Consider the following 15,561-nt stretch of genomic DNA (forward strand, 5'->3'; position numbering starts at 1 on the left):
AAAGCTGCCTCCCATCCCTCTAAGGTCCACGCATCTTCCTTTCCACCAACATCATTGGACCCCTACCTATATTTTGCGATGCACTGGTCTGGCAATGCACTGATCTGGTGATGCACTGTTCTGGCGATGCACTGTTCTAGTGATGCACTGTTCTAGTGATGCACAGGTCTGGCAATGCACTGTTCTGGCGATGCACTGCTCTGGCGATGCACTGCTCTGGCAATGCACTGTTCTGGCGATGCACTGGTCTGGCGATGCACTGTTCTGGCAATGCATTGGTCTGGCAATGCACAGGTCTGGCTATGCACTGTTCTGGCTATGCACTGTCCCGCCCTTGCCTGTGCACACCATAAAGGTAAAGGATGCCTGAAACTCCATTCTGAAGAATTTAATAAAATTAAAATGGAAGACAATCATTGCAGACCTAGTGACTGAAATTGCCTAACTTGTTTTGCCCTCTGTTTATACTGGAAGAATATATGAATAGACCTGCACTGGGATTTTATTGTTTTACATTAGCCATTTCTTTTTTTCTCCAATCTTTTTATGTAGTGTTTTCAGATTGTAACAACAGAAGGGAATGAGGGGATAAAAAGTAACAGGAGATGGGGGAGTATAGCTGGAAAGGGTATAGGTTACAATATCGTGAGGAATGCGGGTGGGCATTAAGCATAAATCTGAGAAAAAGCAATGCAAATGTAACAATCTGTTTACTTATACAAGGGCTAATGCTGGCTCCAACATATTTTTTTTTAAAAAAAGTCATATCAGTATTGTGTGATCCTCTCTACCTATCTATTTATTATTACATCCTTTTTTAGTCTACTTTTTCCCTTCCTTTTACTCATGTAACACAGTTAGCAGGGGGTGCACATTGTACGTACTTTTGTTTTATTATGTTTAGCCTGAAAATATTGCAAATAAAGAATACAAAAAAAATCCAACCATTTAGTTTTGGTTGTAGCTGTCTCTCATTTGGCCAGGTTTATCCAAATATATAGTCAAAAGTGTTAAGAAGTATTTGCAACTGTCAGGTCAAGGTTGCTCTCCGCCTAAGTACTACAGAATCATGGGTTCCATATGAGACGGAACTTGGGCAGAGAGTCTGATAACATTTTGTATAATTTGTTTATGACTTTTTTTGGTGCTTGATTTATGAATTTGCAGAAAATAGGGGCAATTCCACAAACCAAGTTATTAGGAAATGTGTGAGTGAAGGTGGATTGATAACACTAACTTGTCAGATTGTCATTTTATGTTTTTGATTTTGCCCTCTGTTAAGAAGGCTATAGTAGGCTTGAATGTACCTGCATTGGCAGTTTAGATTTTTTGTTTCAGCTTATGCCTGCTGTTTACATCGAGACTGGTGTACACTTCAATGGTTCTGAACTTGGTATTTACTGTATCTGCTGGATTAAGTTATTAGTATTATTCTGCATGCACTTTAGTCTACAGTACCTTGGACAGTAATGTCTGCAACTTCAAGGACACTTATTTTTATTTTCAACATTGGATTGTACATTTTTATATGTTTTATCCTTACTTGGTTATATTGCGACTAAATATTGATATAATTGAACTTGCCATGTATTTACTGTAAGATTATATAATTTACTAATATGTCTAGTGTATGTTTTTGTTAAAATAAATTCATCTTATTGTGCTTCAATAAATACTTTTTATATTTTTAAAATTGAACATTATACTGTACTGTTAATGTTGTACGACTGTACAGCATTTCTTACCCCATCACAAATATAACAGTAATACACTAAATTTAGTTTATAATAATATAGCACTAATTCTCAAACTAATTTACAGTAATTCTTCAACATAGACACACAGAAGAGACTGAAGTGTACTCACATGCATATGTACAATAAAATGCCACATAAAGATGCATAAAACAATAAAACATTTATACGATCATAAAATAAAATAACAACTCAACAGTAAAATCATTTATAGAAATATTTAATTTAAAAAAAATTAATTTTTTTCACATTATTTACATAAAAATGTACATGCAATAAATACAATGCATTCTGTATATGCAATATATTTATATAGTATATCTTGATTGCATACAGTTGTTCTGTGATATATAGTGGCATGAAAACATGTAATTTTTAATTTAAAAACAATGCCATGTCAGTCATCACTGATGATTAGTAATTGACACCTGCCCTGTTGTGGGTGCAAAAGATGCGGGTGAAAAAAAAGTGTACAACAAACACACAGACATGAATCGACCCATGTGCGTCAGAACATCTTTACTGTACATGGCCTATATTACTCCGCCCGTCCTCTCTCCTCTCAAGTGGTAGGCAGTTTTATGTGACATTTTCATCAGACAAGAATTGCATGCAATTATATTCATTGGTGTAAGGTCTGCTTATGGGCATGCACAGAGATTTTTCACGCAAGATATGCTATGAAAATGTCCAAACGTGAATTAGACACACTAGGATTAGCATGTTTTACAGATTATATTATTATTATTATGATGCGTGGGTTTACTCCAGGTGCTCTGGTTTCCTCCCACACACACAAAAACATACTGGTAGGTTAATTGGCTGCTATTAAATTGCCCCTTAGTCTCTCTGTCTGTCTGTGTGTGTGTAAATTAGGGGATTTAAATTGTAAGCTCCAATGCGGCAGGGACTGATGTGAATAAGTTCTCTGTACAGCGCTGCGTAATTAGAGGTGCTATATAATATATAGATGAATATGATAATGATGATGATGATGATGATGAAATCAACACCGTCTTGCTGTAATAATTTATGTCTAAGTTCATAAAAATAGGTATAATGGTGCACAGATGATATAAAAAAAGGGGAAGTAATAAAGTAATGACTCTATCCCTGTGACTCCATCATTTTCTTTTAGCTTTTTCTTTTTTAAAAAAACAAACATAGCTTTAATATATGTTTTGTTGGTGAGATTCAGAACATAAATTGATGCATTAGTAAAACCTTTTTGTATGTACATGGAATTGACCCCCTGGAGGAAATTTTTATTTTAGCACCTGCGGTAGTATGTGAACAGAAATGCAATAATTTCTTGAATAATTGGCTAGCACGATATACAGTATATGTACTTTTTATTATACTGTTAAATAAAAAATAGATCTAACTAAAGTATATTAATAGAGTTGGCCTTTACTTAACAAATATGTATTTTAGTAAGGTAGTGGGGGGATAAAATGTCCAAAAACAGATAAAACTTGTCAGTTTTCATTAGTTGGTGAATAAAGGAAATGAGCAAACATATGGGTTCGCTGGAGTGTCTTGCTAATCTGGGAATGATGGGTTATTATTTAGGTGGAAGTTTCATGCAGGTTTAGAGTATGTCCAATCTTGAAAGGAAGTCAGAACCTAGATTATTTTTTAGTGTGTATGATCAAGAACAGAACCTTCGTAACATTTAGCTTGAAACTATGAGATATGGTCTCCCGGTGGTAGACATTGATGGTCATTTATAATGCTAGAAATAAGTAGCACAAATGCTAATTTTTTAATTTTCTCTTTTTATGAATCTACATGATTATTAAGGCACCTGTTGTTCCAGGTTTTACATTGCTGAGCATGGATTTTGCAAAACAAAAATTATTTGATGGGCTGATTGGGTAGGTTCTATGTATAATGATTTATTTGCAATGATGTGTCTTTCAACATGGAAATATTGTAAACATTAAATTATGTTATGCTTGCATGCACTCGGCTAGGTGTGGGTAAATATGGCAAACTTGAAGGTGTTCACTTATTTGCAATTTGACTTATTTGTACCCGGAGGAAAATGGCAATTACTTATTTGTGCTAAATTAGCGGCCAGCAATGCAGGTATGGAACATTATTATCTTCACGATGCAAGTTGACCTATTATCCCAAATAAATTTAGATATATTTCACTGCAAAGCAGGTCATATTGGGGAACAGTGCAGATATAATGTAACATAGATCTAGTTGCTTACACCAAGCTATGAGCTTAAGATACTTTACATAGGTTGTAACAAACTGAAGCGCTGATAGTACTCAGCCAAAGGTATAGACCCCGGTGACTGGTGGCCACTGCTACAATATATAGAGCTAGCAAGAGGATGTGTCCACTAGAGGTAATTATATATTATAAAGAACAAGTAGCAAAGGCAGACCTGAAAAGAAGGATCAATTCTACAGTCCAGAGATTTGCAACAGCAGAATTCATGCAGTTAACAGCACTACAGGAATTCTGGTAATATTCCAGAACCTGATATGCACATAACAATTTCACAGCAACAACAGGGACACCAGAAACAAATTCTCAGGGACAGAACAAGCAGCGGCTAAACTTTCAGCTAAATTCTGGTTCTCAGATGAATGACAGCAGTTATATACCAGAGAGAAAGTCTGATGCACGTAGGAAGAATAAATAGTGCACAAGCTGCAGCTGAAGTCCAGTATACAGAAAGAGATTGCAGCAATCAGGATCACAGGTGAAGTTTGGTTTACAAATACTGAATAATCAGCAACATACGGAATCCAAGACACAGAAGATTAATAATAATAACTGAACTCACAATAAAAGTCCAGTACCTTAGTATTCACAGGTACAGTTGTTCAGCAGTCAGGGTTAAAAGCCAAAGTCTGATAATCAGGAAATAAATAAGCAGTAGTCAAGTTCACAGCAAATGTCCAGTACTGAAGCAAGGAACAATCAGAGGTAATATTTACAGCCAGTGTTCGATTCACAGGTAAGCAGCAGTCACTTCAAAGTCAGGGTCTAATATTCAGGAAACAAGCAATAGTCAAATTCATAGCCAAGGTCTGGTACACGAAACCAGGGTAACTGGAAACACTAAACACTGATACAAGGGACTCAACAATCTGGCAACTTGTGCTTGCAGTTGCCAGATACTTATAGATTTCAGCAGCTGTGATGATATCAATCCTCCTGGAAGCTGGTGTAGGAAAGGCATATGACATACCTTCTGGAGAGGTTTCTGGAGAGACTGGGTTTAACAACATAAGTAGCCCAGTGCTCTTGTACATGCACAGGAGCTATTACTGCGACCTTTGTTTGTGACATAGGTGAATAATTCTCCTTATAAATCTTTGATGGGAAAGGGGAAATGAGTTCTCAAAATGGATTTTTCTGACATATATATATATATATATATATATATATATATATACATAATATTTTGGCATGTACCCCTTTTTACCTTCCCTATACACTCTTTATTTCACCCCTCCCCCCATCATTTCTCTATGCTAATTTTTGTTATCTTAGCTCTTCGTTTCTCTTGTTATGTTTACTAAAATTAACAATATTTCAGTTAAAATTGATTTATGGATTGGAGAAAGGAAAGTATAGTACAGTCATAGAGGGACATTAAAGGCCTGATTCGTTAAGGAACATAAATGCCATTACATGCCATATTTTGCTTAAAATTACTCTATACATGCCCAAAAATGGACTAAATGCAAGAACATTAAATTCATCTTCGAGCACAAAGACAATTATGACTGATTTCAGGGGCAGAACGGGAGGGGAATGGTCGTATACACATAGTCAATGTCAATGTACAGCAAGGGCTTGCCATGCTCATACAGCAGTGACCTATTCAAGCTTTGGGCATCTCAAAGGTACGTGTTTTTCTGTTGTATCTCTTGCAGCAGCTATATATCAGGTGCAACTTCTGAGTGATAGTGATGATGGTCAAGTATGCCTGCTAGAACATGTGTTTGCAATCAGGAACAACCGTCCTGTAAGCTGCAGAATTGTTATCCTCTTCCTGTGCAGGATACAGTTAAATGGGAAGTGCTTGCCAAGGTAGATGCCTCTGTAGCGAGACAACTACAATTTCCATTCCCAAAGTGATAAATTTTAAGAATAGAACTGACCGTAATATTGAGAACATTCTTAAGTCCATTTACATTGCTGCAGAGGTCTCTTTGCAACCCGTTTTAGTTGATTAATAAGACTGTGGTAGTCTTAACAGCTGTCAGAGGACTTGATAGCTGGCAGACCGAGCTGAATTTCTGCCTTCTGTGGAGCAAATTCGGAGAGCCACAGATAATTTGGGGGCTGCTGCTTTAGATGCTTAACTAATTGAAGCTAGGATCTCAGCTTCAAAAATCTTGGCTTGCTGCATTCTCTGGCTAAAAGCCTAAAAAGATGGTGTGAATTCTAAACTGACTTTAGAGCAGGCCTGTCCAACCTGCGGTCCTCCAGATGTTGTGGAACTACAAGTCCCAGCATGCCCTTCCAGCTATCAACAGGTTGTCTACTGGCAAAGCATGCTGGGGCTTGTAGTTTCACAACATCTGGAGGGCCGCAGGTTGGACAGGCCTGCTTAAGAGTACCTTCCATTCTCTGGGGGTGTATTATTTGGGCCTGAGCTAGATAAAATTATCAGCCAGGACTCAGGGGGTAGGAGTGACTTTCTTCCTATTAATGCTCTGAAAGCTAGAGGCTCCAGGTTTTGCTGCTTTTGGTTTTCAGAGAAAGTTCCTGCAAGGAAAACTAGGAGCCAAGATTTTTGCCCCTAGGAGAATTTTACACAGAGGGCAACAGGCTTGGGCTGCTAGATGCCCAACTGCCAGGTCTTCTGGCAAGCCATCAGCATAATGAGCATTCTGCCCCGACAGATTTGTTTGTGGTGGAAACCCAGGCACTTCACTTCTGGGTTCAATGGTTAAAATCCACTATAGATGCCTGGGTGTGAGGGATTGTGGCTTGAGGATACATTATATCTCTACCTAGATCAACCACCCAGGAGATTCTTTACCACCAAGACAATAAAAATGTCTTGCCATGCGAGAGGTCAATCAAGCATTGCTTTCACTAGATGTTATTCCAGTTCTGGATCAACATGTTAGGGCTAACAGAAAATATCATAAACTCATAGAACAGGCAGGAGAGGTCTTCAACTATAGCAGCCACCTTTGCCATAGAGCTGTACGCACTCACAGGTACTCAGATGCCCCCAGGTCTTAACTCAGCAGAGTACAAGTTTATAATATTACTGCATCACAGATGAGGGCCTGATGGTAGAAGGTAGCAGAGCCCAGAAACGGGCCAAGGTCAGAGGAGCAACAGCAGGCAGCAGAGTGAAGTCCAAGCAAGGGTCAGGGCCGGCAGAAAGCAACATATTCGGAGGACAGGCAGAGGTCAGGGTCACAGGCAATCCAACAAAGTCCAGTAAGCAAGCCAGGGGTCATACGCAAATAATTAATCCAAAATAGCACAGGAGCAGAGGAAAGGAGCAGGTCATCAACCAGAGACTGAAAGTTATAACTGGCAGTGACGCTAGGCCCTCACTGTCTTAAATAGTGATGTGGCCCAATGAAAATGCAGGGTGTCCAACTGCAGTACTCAGCCCAGGTGGCTAATACAATCTCCCCCAATCAGCCATAGGGGGCTGAACTCATACAGACCTGCACGCTCGCACCAGTCTGTTAGACAGATGGCGTGGCACGGCGGCAAGGAGAACCAGGTGTCCCTGTTGTTGCCCAGGCAACCGGAATGAAGAAGGTGGAAGTGACGTCCCGGTTATCATGGTGACGGCCGAGAGCCCAAAGCAGACAGAAGTGAGCTGCGGTGGCCAGCAGTGGAGCCGCAGCTCGTGACATAACAAAAATATTTGTGTTTTTACTCAAAACTTTCCTGGTTCAAAAGCTTGACAGTTCGTTCAGGCCCATATTGAAGCTGAAATCCTTAAACACTCAGCTGTGTGGACAGATTTAAGATGCAGTCACTGATATCAGTAGTGAATGACATGGAAAGGGGAAAGTATATGTTGTCCTTAGACATCAAGGACGCTTATGTATACATTCCAATCTGGGAAGCACATCATTGACCTCTCAGGTTTGCTGTTCAGTCTCTTAACTACTAGTTTTCGGGGTTGGGGGGCTGTTATTCTTCAGGCCTTTTTTCAGGGTGTTTAGAATCTGGAAATGTCAGAACTTTTTCGTAAATGTGATAGAATTGAGGTCAGTTTTCTGCGCTCTGTTAGTGCAGAGCATACCACAGCTGTGGCATACCTTGACCTCCAAAGACGTATAAGTAGTTATCTTACCATGAAAGAGACTAGCGACATCTTGTTTTGGCAAAACTAAATAGCTGTGCCATTATCGCAGTCTTTATCCCAGGAGTAGAACTTTGAGGCAGATTTTCTAAGCAGGTAGACCTTTCACCCAAGGGAATGGTCTCTTCACCTAGAGATCTTTTGACAAATTTTATACAGGTGAGGTCAGCCGGACCTTGAAAAGATGGCATCTCAGATCAACCAAAGTGAAGCTTTTTTGTTCAAAGACAAGAGATCCAAATGTAGTCATAGTAGAAACCATGTCAGTACCCTGGCAGTTCCATCTAATTGACCTTTTTTACCCCGCTAGCAATGCTTCCAAGGATCTTGAAGACTGTAAAGAGAGAAAGGGTACTGGTCATTCTTGTGGCTCCAGATTGGCCGCAAAGATCTTGGTACACCGCCATCTTCACCATGTCTGCAGGTTGGTCTTGGCATCTGCCTCTCAGACCAGACTTATCCATCAGGCTTACAGGAAAACAGGGCAACCTGTTCCAGAATTTCTTAGGGCTCACTCCATCAGGTCGGTGGGGGCCTCATTCACAGCATGGCATGGGGCCTTAGCTGAGCAACTGTGTAGGGCTGCTACCTGGTTCTCAGTTCACACATTTACCAAATTCTATAGGTTTCATTTGTTTGCCTCTAAGGATGACAATTTCAGGAGTAAAGTGCTTCACACCGAATCTACTGAGTGTAGCCACCCATAAGGGTAGCTTGGGGATGTCCTCAGTGTTCCGGGGTCACCCAGTTGGATGCCAGAGAAAATAAGGTGTTATATTTACCTTAAATCTTTTTCATTGGGGGACAACGGATGCCCACCATTTAAGCTTTAGTTTTCCTTGTCTGTTGTTGTTGTTGTGGGAGAACATATTTGTTCTCCTAACAAAATGAAAACATATTATATTGCCATGCAGCTGGTACCACATACAATATGGGATATACCGAGCACGGGCTTATTGCCAAGCAGCTGGTACCATATATAATGTGGGATATACCGAGCGCTGGCTTGTTTTTCTCTGGTTTTGTTTCAAAATATTGCCTTTTTGTCATAGCAGCTGTCCATCAAGCCTATTTAAGGCACATTTGGGTGTGGCTCACAAGCCAGCCCTTGCTAGATGTAAACCCCTATACCCGGTAGGTGAGTGAATCTGATTTTAACTGCATTTTAATGGTGTATAAAGGATATAGGTCAGTGTAGGACCTGCATATAATGAGGTGTCCTTGACGCTGGGATGCAGGCTTAAATCCTTTGATCAAAATATGAACTAATACCTCATGTTTTCGTTTTGCTAGACACACACAGATATGCAGTGAAAAGGATAAGCGCGACAACTGTCTTTTTGTTTTGTATACATATATGGGCATTTATATTGCCATGCAGCTGGTACCAAATACAATATGGGATATACCAAGCACAGGCTTATTTCCAAGCACCTGGTACCATATATAATGTGGGATATACCGAGCGTGGGCTTGTTTTTCTCTGGTATAGTTGTTCTCCTATCCTTGTTTATGTGTTTCTCCTACTCTGTCCTGGGGGCTTAGTCAAAAAGTAACTGATGCATGCTCCGGCAGGCACAGCCAGTGGCGGATCCAGCGGGGGGCGATCGGGGCATTCGCCCCCCCTAGCAGCAAAAAGCTAGGTCCCAGCTGCTGATTAAAATGGGAGGGGCGGGGCTAAGCGCGAGCTGGGCTAAATGTGGGCCAGCCAATCAGAGTGGTCCCAGCCAGCGACCACAACGGGAGGGGGCGGGGCCAAACGCGGGCGGAAGGCGGGGTTAACGCAGGCCAGCCAATCAGAGCAAAGGAGGGGCGTGATTATGCAAAATCGCCCCCCCTAAACATAAAGTCTAGATCCGCCCCTGGGCACAGCTTATGGAGTGGGAAGGGGAGAAGCTATGCTTTAAATTCAGATATGCATGCACCTGGTTTGCACTCAATACCCCAATGAAACAGTGTCCCCCAATGGACTAAGATAAAATTATTTAATGTAAATCTAAAATATTATTTTCAACATACTTAATTTAGCAGAAACATTATAAAACTTATTTTGATGATAACAGTGAAATTGACAAAAGGAAAAATTGGCATTTGTTATTTTGATACCAAATATTGTTTGGATGTCTACTAATTGCAGACTGTAATGTTTTACTTATTTCCACAGGATTTTTTGGTAGAATTGATTGCTAGAGAGAAGAAGGAAGCTCTGAAACTTTATGCAAGTAGCAGTAAGCTAGAAAGCATCTCTAACTGCCATGAAGAACTCTTGGCAAATCCAGTCATCTTCCTCAGAAAATGGTTGGGCGAGGTAAGCAGAGTGTTTATATTAAGATAAGCTGCTTTATGATATTTATACAGTTTGTTTAATTTTTAATTCCGCCAAGTATATAGTGGTTTTGTGATCAGATTTTGTGAGCGATTTAAAGTGAACCTATTTCACCAGTGGTAGTCATATTTTAGACGGAAATAATACTGATACGAAAATCCAGACAGTGTAAATACTGACATGGAGATAATACCAACAGTCTAAATTCTGACAAGGAGAAAATACCTATAGTGCAAATACTGACATGGAGAAAATGCCGACAGTGTAAATACTGCTTCACTTGAAAGGCCTTACCATCCTTGATTTCCATATTACTTTCTACTGTCTATTTCACACCTTTTCTAGCTTTATAATGATTTGCTCCTCTCAAACTTCTGTCCTCTCCCTCTATCCCCCAGCTTCCCTTGTCCAGCCTTTCCAAATTCTTCCTCCTCCTCACACCCCCCTCTCCCTCCTCATCCCCCTCTGTATTTCACTTCTCTCTTCTCTTCTGTGCCTCTGATCTGACTTGCTGCCCCTCCACCAACTTTCCCTCTCTCCTCCTTTTCCCCACTCACACCCTTTTCCTCTTATCCCTTTCGCTGCTCTTCTCTCAGTGTCAGTCTGCTCCTACCTAACACCTCCCACATTCTGCTTCTCCCACTCATCAACCACCTTATCTGCCCCATATTCACTCCTCCCCCACCTTTTGCCCTCCTCCCCCTTGTCTCCTGTCTGCTGACAATTTCCCTCTTATTTCTGCTTCTCGTCCAATTCCAACCCTCTCTCCCTGTCATTCCCCTCGCTCCATATCTTACTCATCCTTGTAGTCAAGCATCCCCAACAATCTAATCCACATCTCTCCTCTTCCCTCTTTTCCTCTATCCTGTGGTCTCTGGAATGTCAGGTCAGTCTGTAACAAATTGACCTCTATCCATGATCTCTTTATCTCTAGATCAACCTGCTTGCCATCACTGAAACCTGGCTATCCCCTGAGGACACTACCTCTTCTGCTGCTCTCTCTTTTGGGGGCTTGTCGTTCTCCCACACACCCAGACCTGGGAACGGCAAGGTGGTGGCATCAGCATACTTATCTCCTCCTGCTGCTCATTTCGGGTTCTTCCCCCTGAACACTCCCTCTCTTTTTCCTCCTTTGAGGTACACTCTATCTGCCTATTCCACCCAGTCCATCTCTGTCTTGCTGTTATCTACCGTCCTCCTGGTCCTGTCTTCCAATTCCTTGGTCACTTTGCCACCTGGCTCCTTCACTTTCTCTCCTCTGACCTTCCCTCCCTCATCTTGGGGTACTTTAATATCCCTATAGACAATCCCTCAGACCCTGCTGCCTCCAAACTTCTCTCCCTCTCCTTCTCCCTTGGTCTTTCTCAATGAACCTCTTCTCCCTCCCACTGCAGTGGCCACTCCCTTGATCTGGCTTTTTCACACCTCGGTACTGCCTCCAACCTCATTAATTCACCTTTTCCGCTCTCGGACCACCATCTCCTCTCTTTTAGCATCTCTCCACCCCTCGCACCATCCCCAGCCCCCAAGGTTACTCTCACCAGGCGAAATCTTGACACAGTTGATCATACCACTTTCTCCTCCTCGGGCTCGCTCTTCTCCCCATCACCACTCTTTCTTGCCCCGATGAGGCTGTCTCCTTTTACAATCACACTCTTACCACTGCACTTGACTCTGTCGTCCCAGCTGTCACCAGCAAGCTTCGTCAGTACCCGCCGCAACCGTGGCACTCAAAACTTACCCGCTATCTTCAAAAATGCTCCCGCAGTGCAGAACGGCTCTGGAGAAAGTCACACACTCATGCTGACTTGCTCCACTTCAAGTTCATACTTGCCTCTTACAGTTCGGCCCTATCACTCTCTAAACAATCCTTCTTTAAAGTTCTCATTTCTTCCCAATCCTCCAACCCCCGTCGGCTTTTTGACACCTTCAACTCCCTCTTCTCCCCTCCCCCTCTCCCACTCCCACCCACGCTCTCTGCTGTTGACTTTGCTACCCACTTCACCTCCAAGATTGAGTCTATCTGTCATGACATCTCCCAGCAGTCCCTTCTTACCCTACCCTCTCCCCCCTCCATGCCCACTCTGTCCCCCTTCCCACCCTTGTCTGCGACTGCTATCTCCTTTCTCCCCTTCCCTCTTCATAGCTCACCTTCCTTCTCTCCCTTCACTCCGATATCTGCAGATGAAGTCTATACACTTCTCTCTTCCTCACGCCCCTCCACTTGCCCACAGGACCCAATCCCCTCCTACCTCCTGTGCTCCCTCTCTCTCTTGAAGCCTGTTCCCACCTTGCCCAAATCCTCAACCTATCCCTCTCCTCTGGAATCTTCTCCTCCTCTTTTAAACATCCTCTTGTCTCCCCCATACTCAAGAAACCATCCCTTGATTCTGCCTCTCTTTCTAATTACCGCCCTATTTCGCTTCTTCCGTCTCACCTCCTTTCTCTCTTCTCACTCAATCCTTGACCCACTCCAATCCAGTTTCAGCCCCCTCCACTCCACATAAACTACCCTCACTAAGGTTACTAATGACCTTCTCCTCACTAAATCTAAAAGACACTACTCCCTTATTATCCTTCTTGACCTCTCTGCTGCCTTTGATACCGTTGACCACTCACTCCTTTTGCAAAATCTCAATTCTATAGGCCTCTGCACACTGTCCTCTACTGGTTTTCCTCTTACCTCACCAACCGCTATAATAATATATAATAATAATAATAATAAATAAATAAATTGTGAAAATCCCCCCAGACCCAATATTGCAGTCCTATTTTTACCATATATCCACTACTATCCTTCATTTTAATTAACGGTCATATCCCTGGATACACTTTTCCGCAAAAAAATTGTCTAACCCTTTCTTACACATATCTATTAAATTTGCCATCACAACCTTCCCTGGTAGTGAATTCCATATCTTGACTGCCCTTAATGTAAAGAACCCCTTCCTTTGCTGGTTGTGAAATTTCCTCTTCTCTAAACTTAGTGGGTGACCATGTTTCCTGTGTATAGTCCTTGGGGTAAAAGTTCCCATGAAAGTCCTCTGTATTGACCCTTAATGTATTTGTACATAGTAATCATATCTCCTCTTAGATGACTCTTTTCTAAAGTGAACATGCCTAAGCTAGCTAATCTTTCCTCATAACTTAATGACTCCATACCCTTTATCAATATTGTCGCCCTTCTCTGAACCCTTGCTACTGCCAAATTATAATTTTTATAGAGTGGCGCCCAGAACTGAAAAGCATATTCAAGATGAGGTCTTACCAACGATTTATACAGTGGCAAAATTACACTGTCTTCCCTTGCATCTATACCACTTTTTATGCATGCCAATACTTTGTTTGCCCTTGCAGCTGTTGCTTGACATTGAGCATTATTGTTAAGCACTCCCAAATCCTTTTCCATTATAGATTCTCCTAAATCTCTAAATCTGTCTTCCATCTGTGTGTTTGTCTGTATGTGCACCTCTGTCTCTTTGACCCCACCTTTGTGTCTCTCCGTATTTTGGGTGTCTATCCTTTCTTTCTCCTTCGTGTATTCTTTTATCTCTCTTTAGCCCTTTTATCATATCTAGTCTCCTACCTACTTCTATAATTTGCCAACTTTATTTCCCTGTGCCCATTCACAACCTACATTTACTTTTGACCTGCACCTTCGCCTGACATCCCATTCTTCCCATTCTTCTTCCACCTCTCCCCACTCACCCCCTACCTTCCTCTTCCTCTTCTGCTGAAGTCACTGGTGTCCTGCTGGCTGCTGTACACAAGCGATATGGACGAACCTGAGTACGGCTGTTAACCACAATCTTCTGATTTAAATAATTTTTTACCCTGTAACCATGCTATCTCCGACATGGTGATATATGTGCAGGCTTTTATTTTCTGATATATGGTATTTCTTAACATGTTGTGGGGGGTTATTCCATCCCCATTTTAAGTACTTTTCACTGCTTTCAAAGGTTTAAAAAGTGGTTGTGTGGCTCTCATCCACTCATATGTTGCTATTGTAAATCAAACTGTTACATACACACATTGAACATATAAGCAATCAGAGAGCAGACAACTAGCCAAATGTTTATTTTACTGGTTTCTTCTATATTCACCGTTTATGCATGGAATAGGACTAGCGATATGAAAGTTAGTCATCTTCATAAGTAATAATGAGTCCATATACTGGCATGTCATTGTGCTCCTGAGAAATAGCCTTTTACATGATCAAGCTAACAGCTTGCGTCTGGGTCTTAATTATCAAATAAGATCAGTTCCATAGATACATCAGCCCAATCCAACAGCAAATTTAAATAATGTTTAAGTAAACATTAAAGTAACGTTTTCTAACTTAAATTAATGTTTATTTATGACACAGAGGGGTTGTATGTGTATTAGTCATACTTGCCAACTCTCCCGGAAAGTCCGGGAGACTCCCCGGGGGAGATGGCATTTCTCCCACATCCCGGATTTCACCGAGAATCGCGTTTGACGAGATCACACCATTTTCGAGGGCGGCAAGGGGGCGGGATGAGGCCAATTGCGTCATAAAATGACGCGATTGGCCTCACCCCGCCCCCTCCCGCCCTCCAGTCACGCCCCCTCTCCCAGAAACAAGTTTCCGGGAGTTGGCAACTATGGTATTAGTAAGTGTGCATTAGGCTTTTAATCAAGCTGTACTACTAATGTTTAATATTTCATGCCTGCATGAGAGAAATACTTCAAATAATGGTGTTATTAATCATCTCCTTATTTATACCCAGTGTTTTGTAAATTCACTGGATCTGCCTGCAGTGTTGCTAATATGGGATCAGCTGTTCATGCAGAACTGGAATAGTAAAGTGCTGGAGAGTTTCTGCATAGTAATACTTATGTTACTGAAAGATTCAATCATGGCTGCCAGAGATTATTCTGCAATCAGACAGGTAAAGCATTGTCATGTCAAAAGACAGATTCATGTCCTTTTACTGTGCAATTATTTAAATAGATGCTTTTGCCATTTTATAACCTCAGCAATTGCTGTACAAGTTAGTTTATTATTTATGGTTTTCAACTGATTTGTAAGTACAAAATGAGAAAATCCTCACTAGATATTTTTGTTGATATGATTGTTAAATAAAGTAATCAAATGTAACTTAAAATTTAAAATTACACAGATGCATGTTAGTGT

At 41.3% G+C, this 15,561-nt stretch overlaps 1 protein-coding gene across 1 annotated transcript in view; it reads left to right on the forward strand.

Annotated features, from left to right (window-relative positions):
- LOC142139886 (uncharacterized) overlaps positions 1 to 15,561 on the forward strand; it is a 296,204-nt gene that overhangs the window by 53,358 nt on the left and 227,285 nt on the right. The window contains exons 5-6 of the mRNA XM_075197746.1: positions 10,239 to 10,382; positions 15,155 to 15,316. Of these exons, the coding sequence (XP_075053847.1) occupies positions 10,239 to 10,382; positions 15,155 to 15,316 (306 nt within the window). The remainder of the gene's footprint in view (positions 1 to 10,238; positions 10,383 to 15,154; positions 15,317 to 15,561) is intronic.

Source organism: Mixophyes fleayi, chromosome 2 (assembly GCF_038048845.1).
Source record: "Mixophyes fleayi isolate aMixFle1 chromosome 2, aMixFle1.hap1, whole genome shotgun sequence".
NCBI classification, from domain to species: Eukaryota; Metazoa; Chordata; class Amphibia; order Anura; family Limnodynastidae; genus Mixophyes; species Mixophyes fleayi.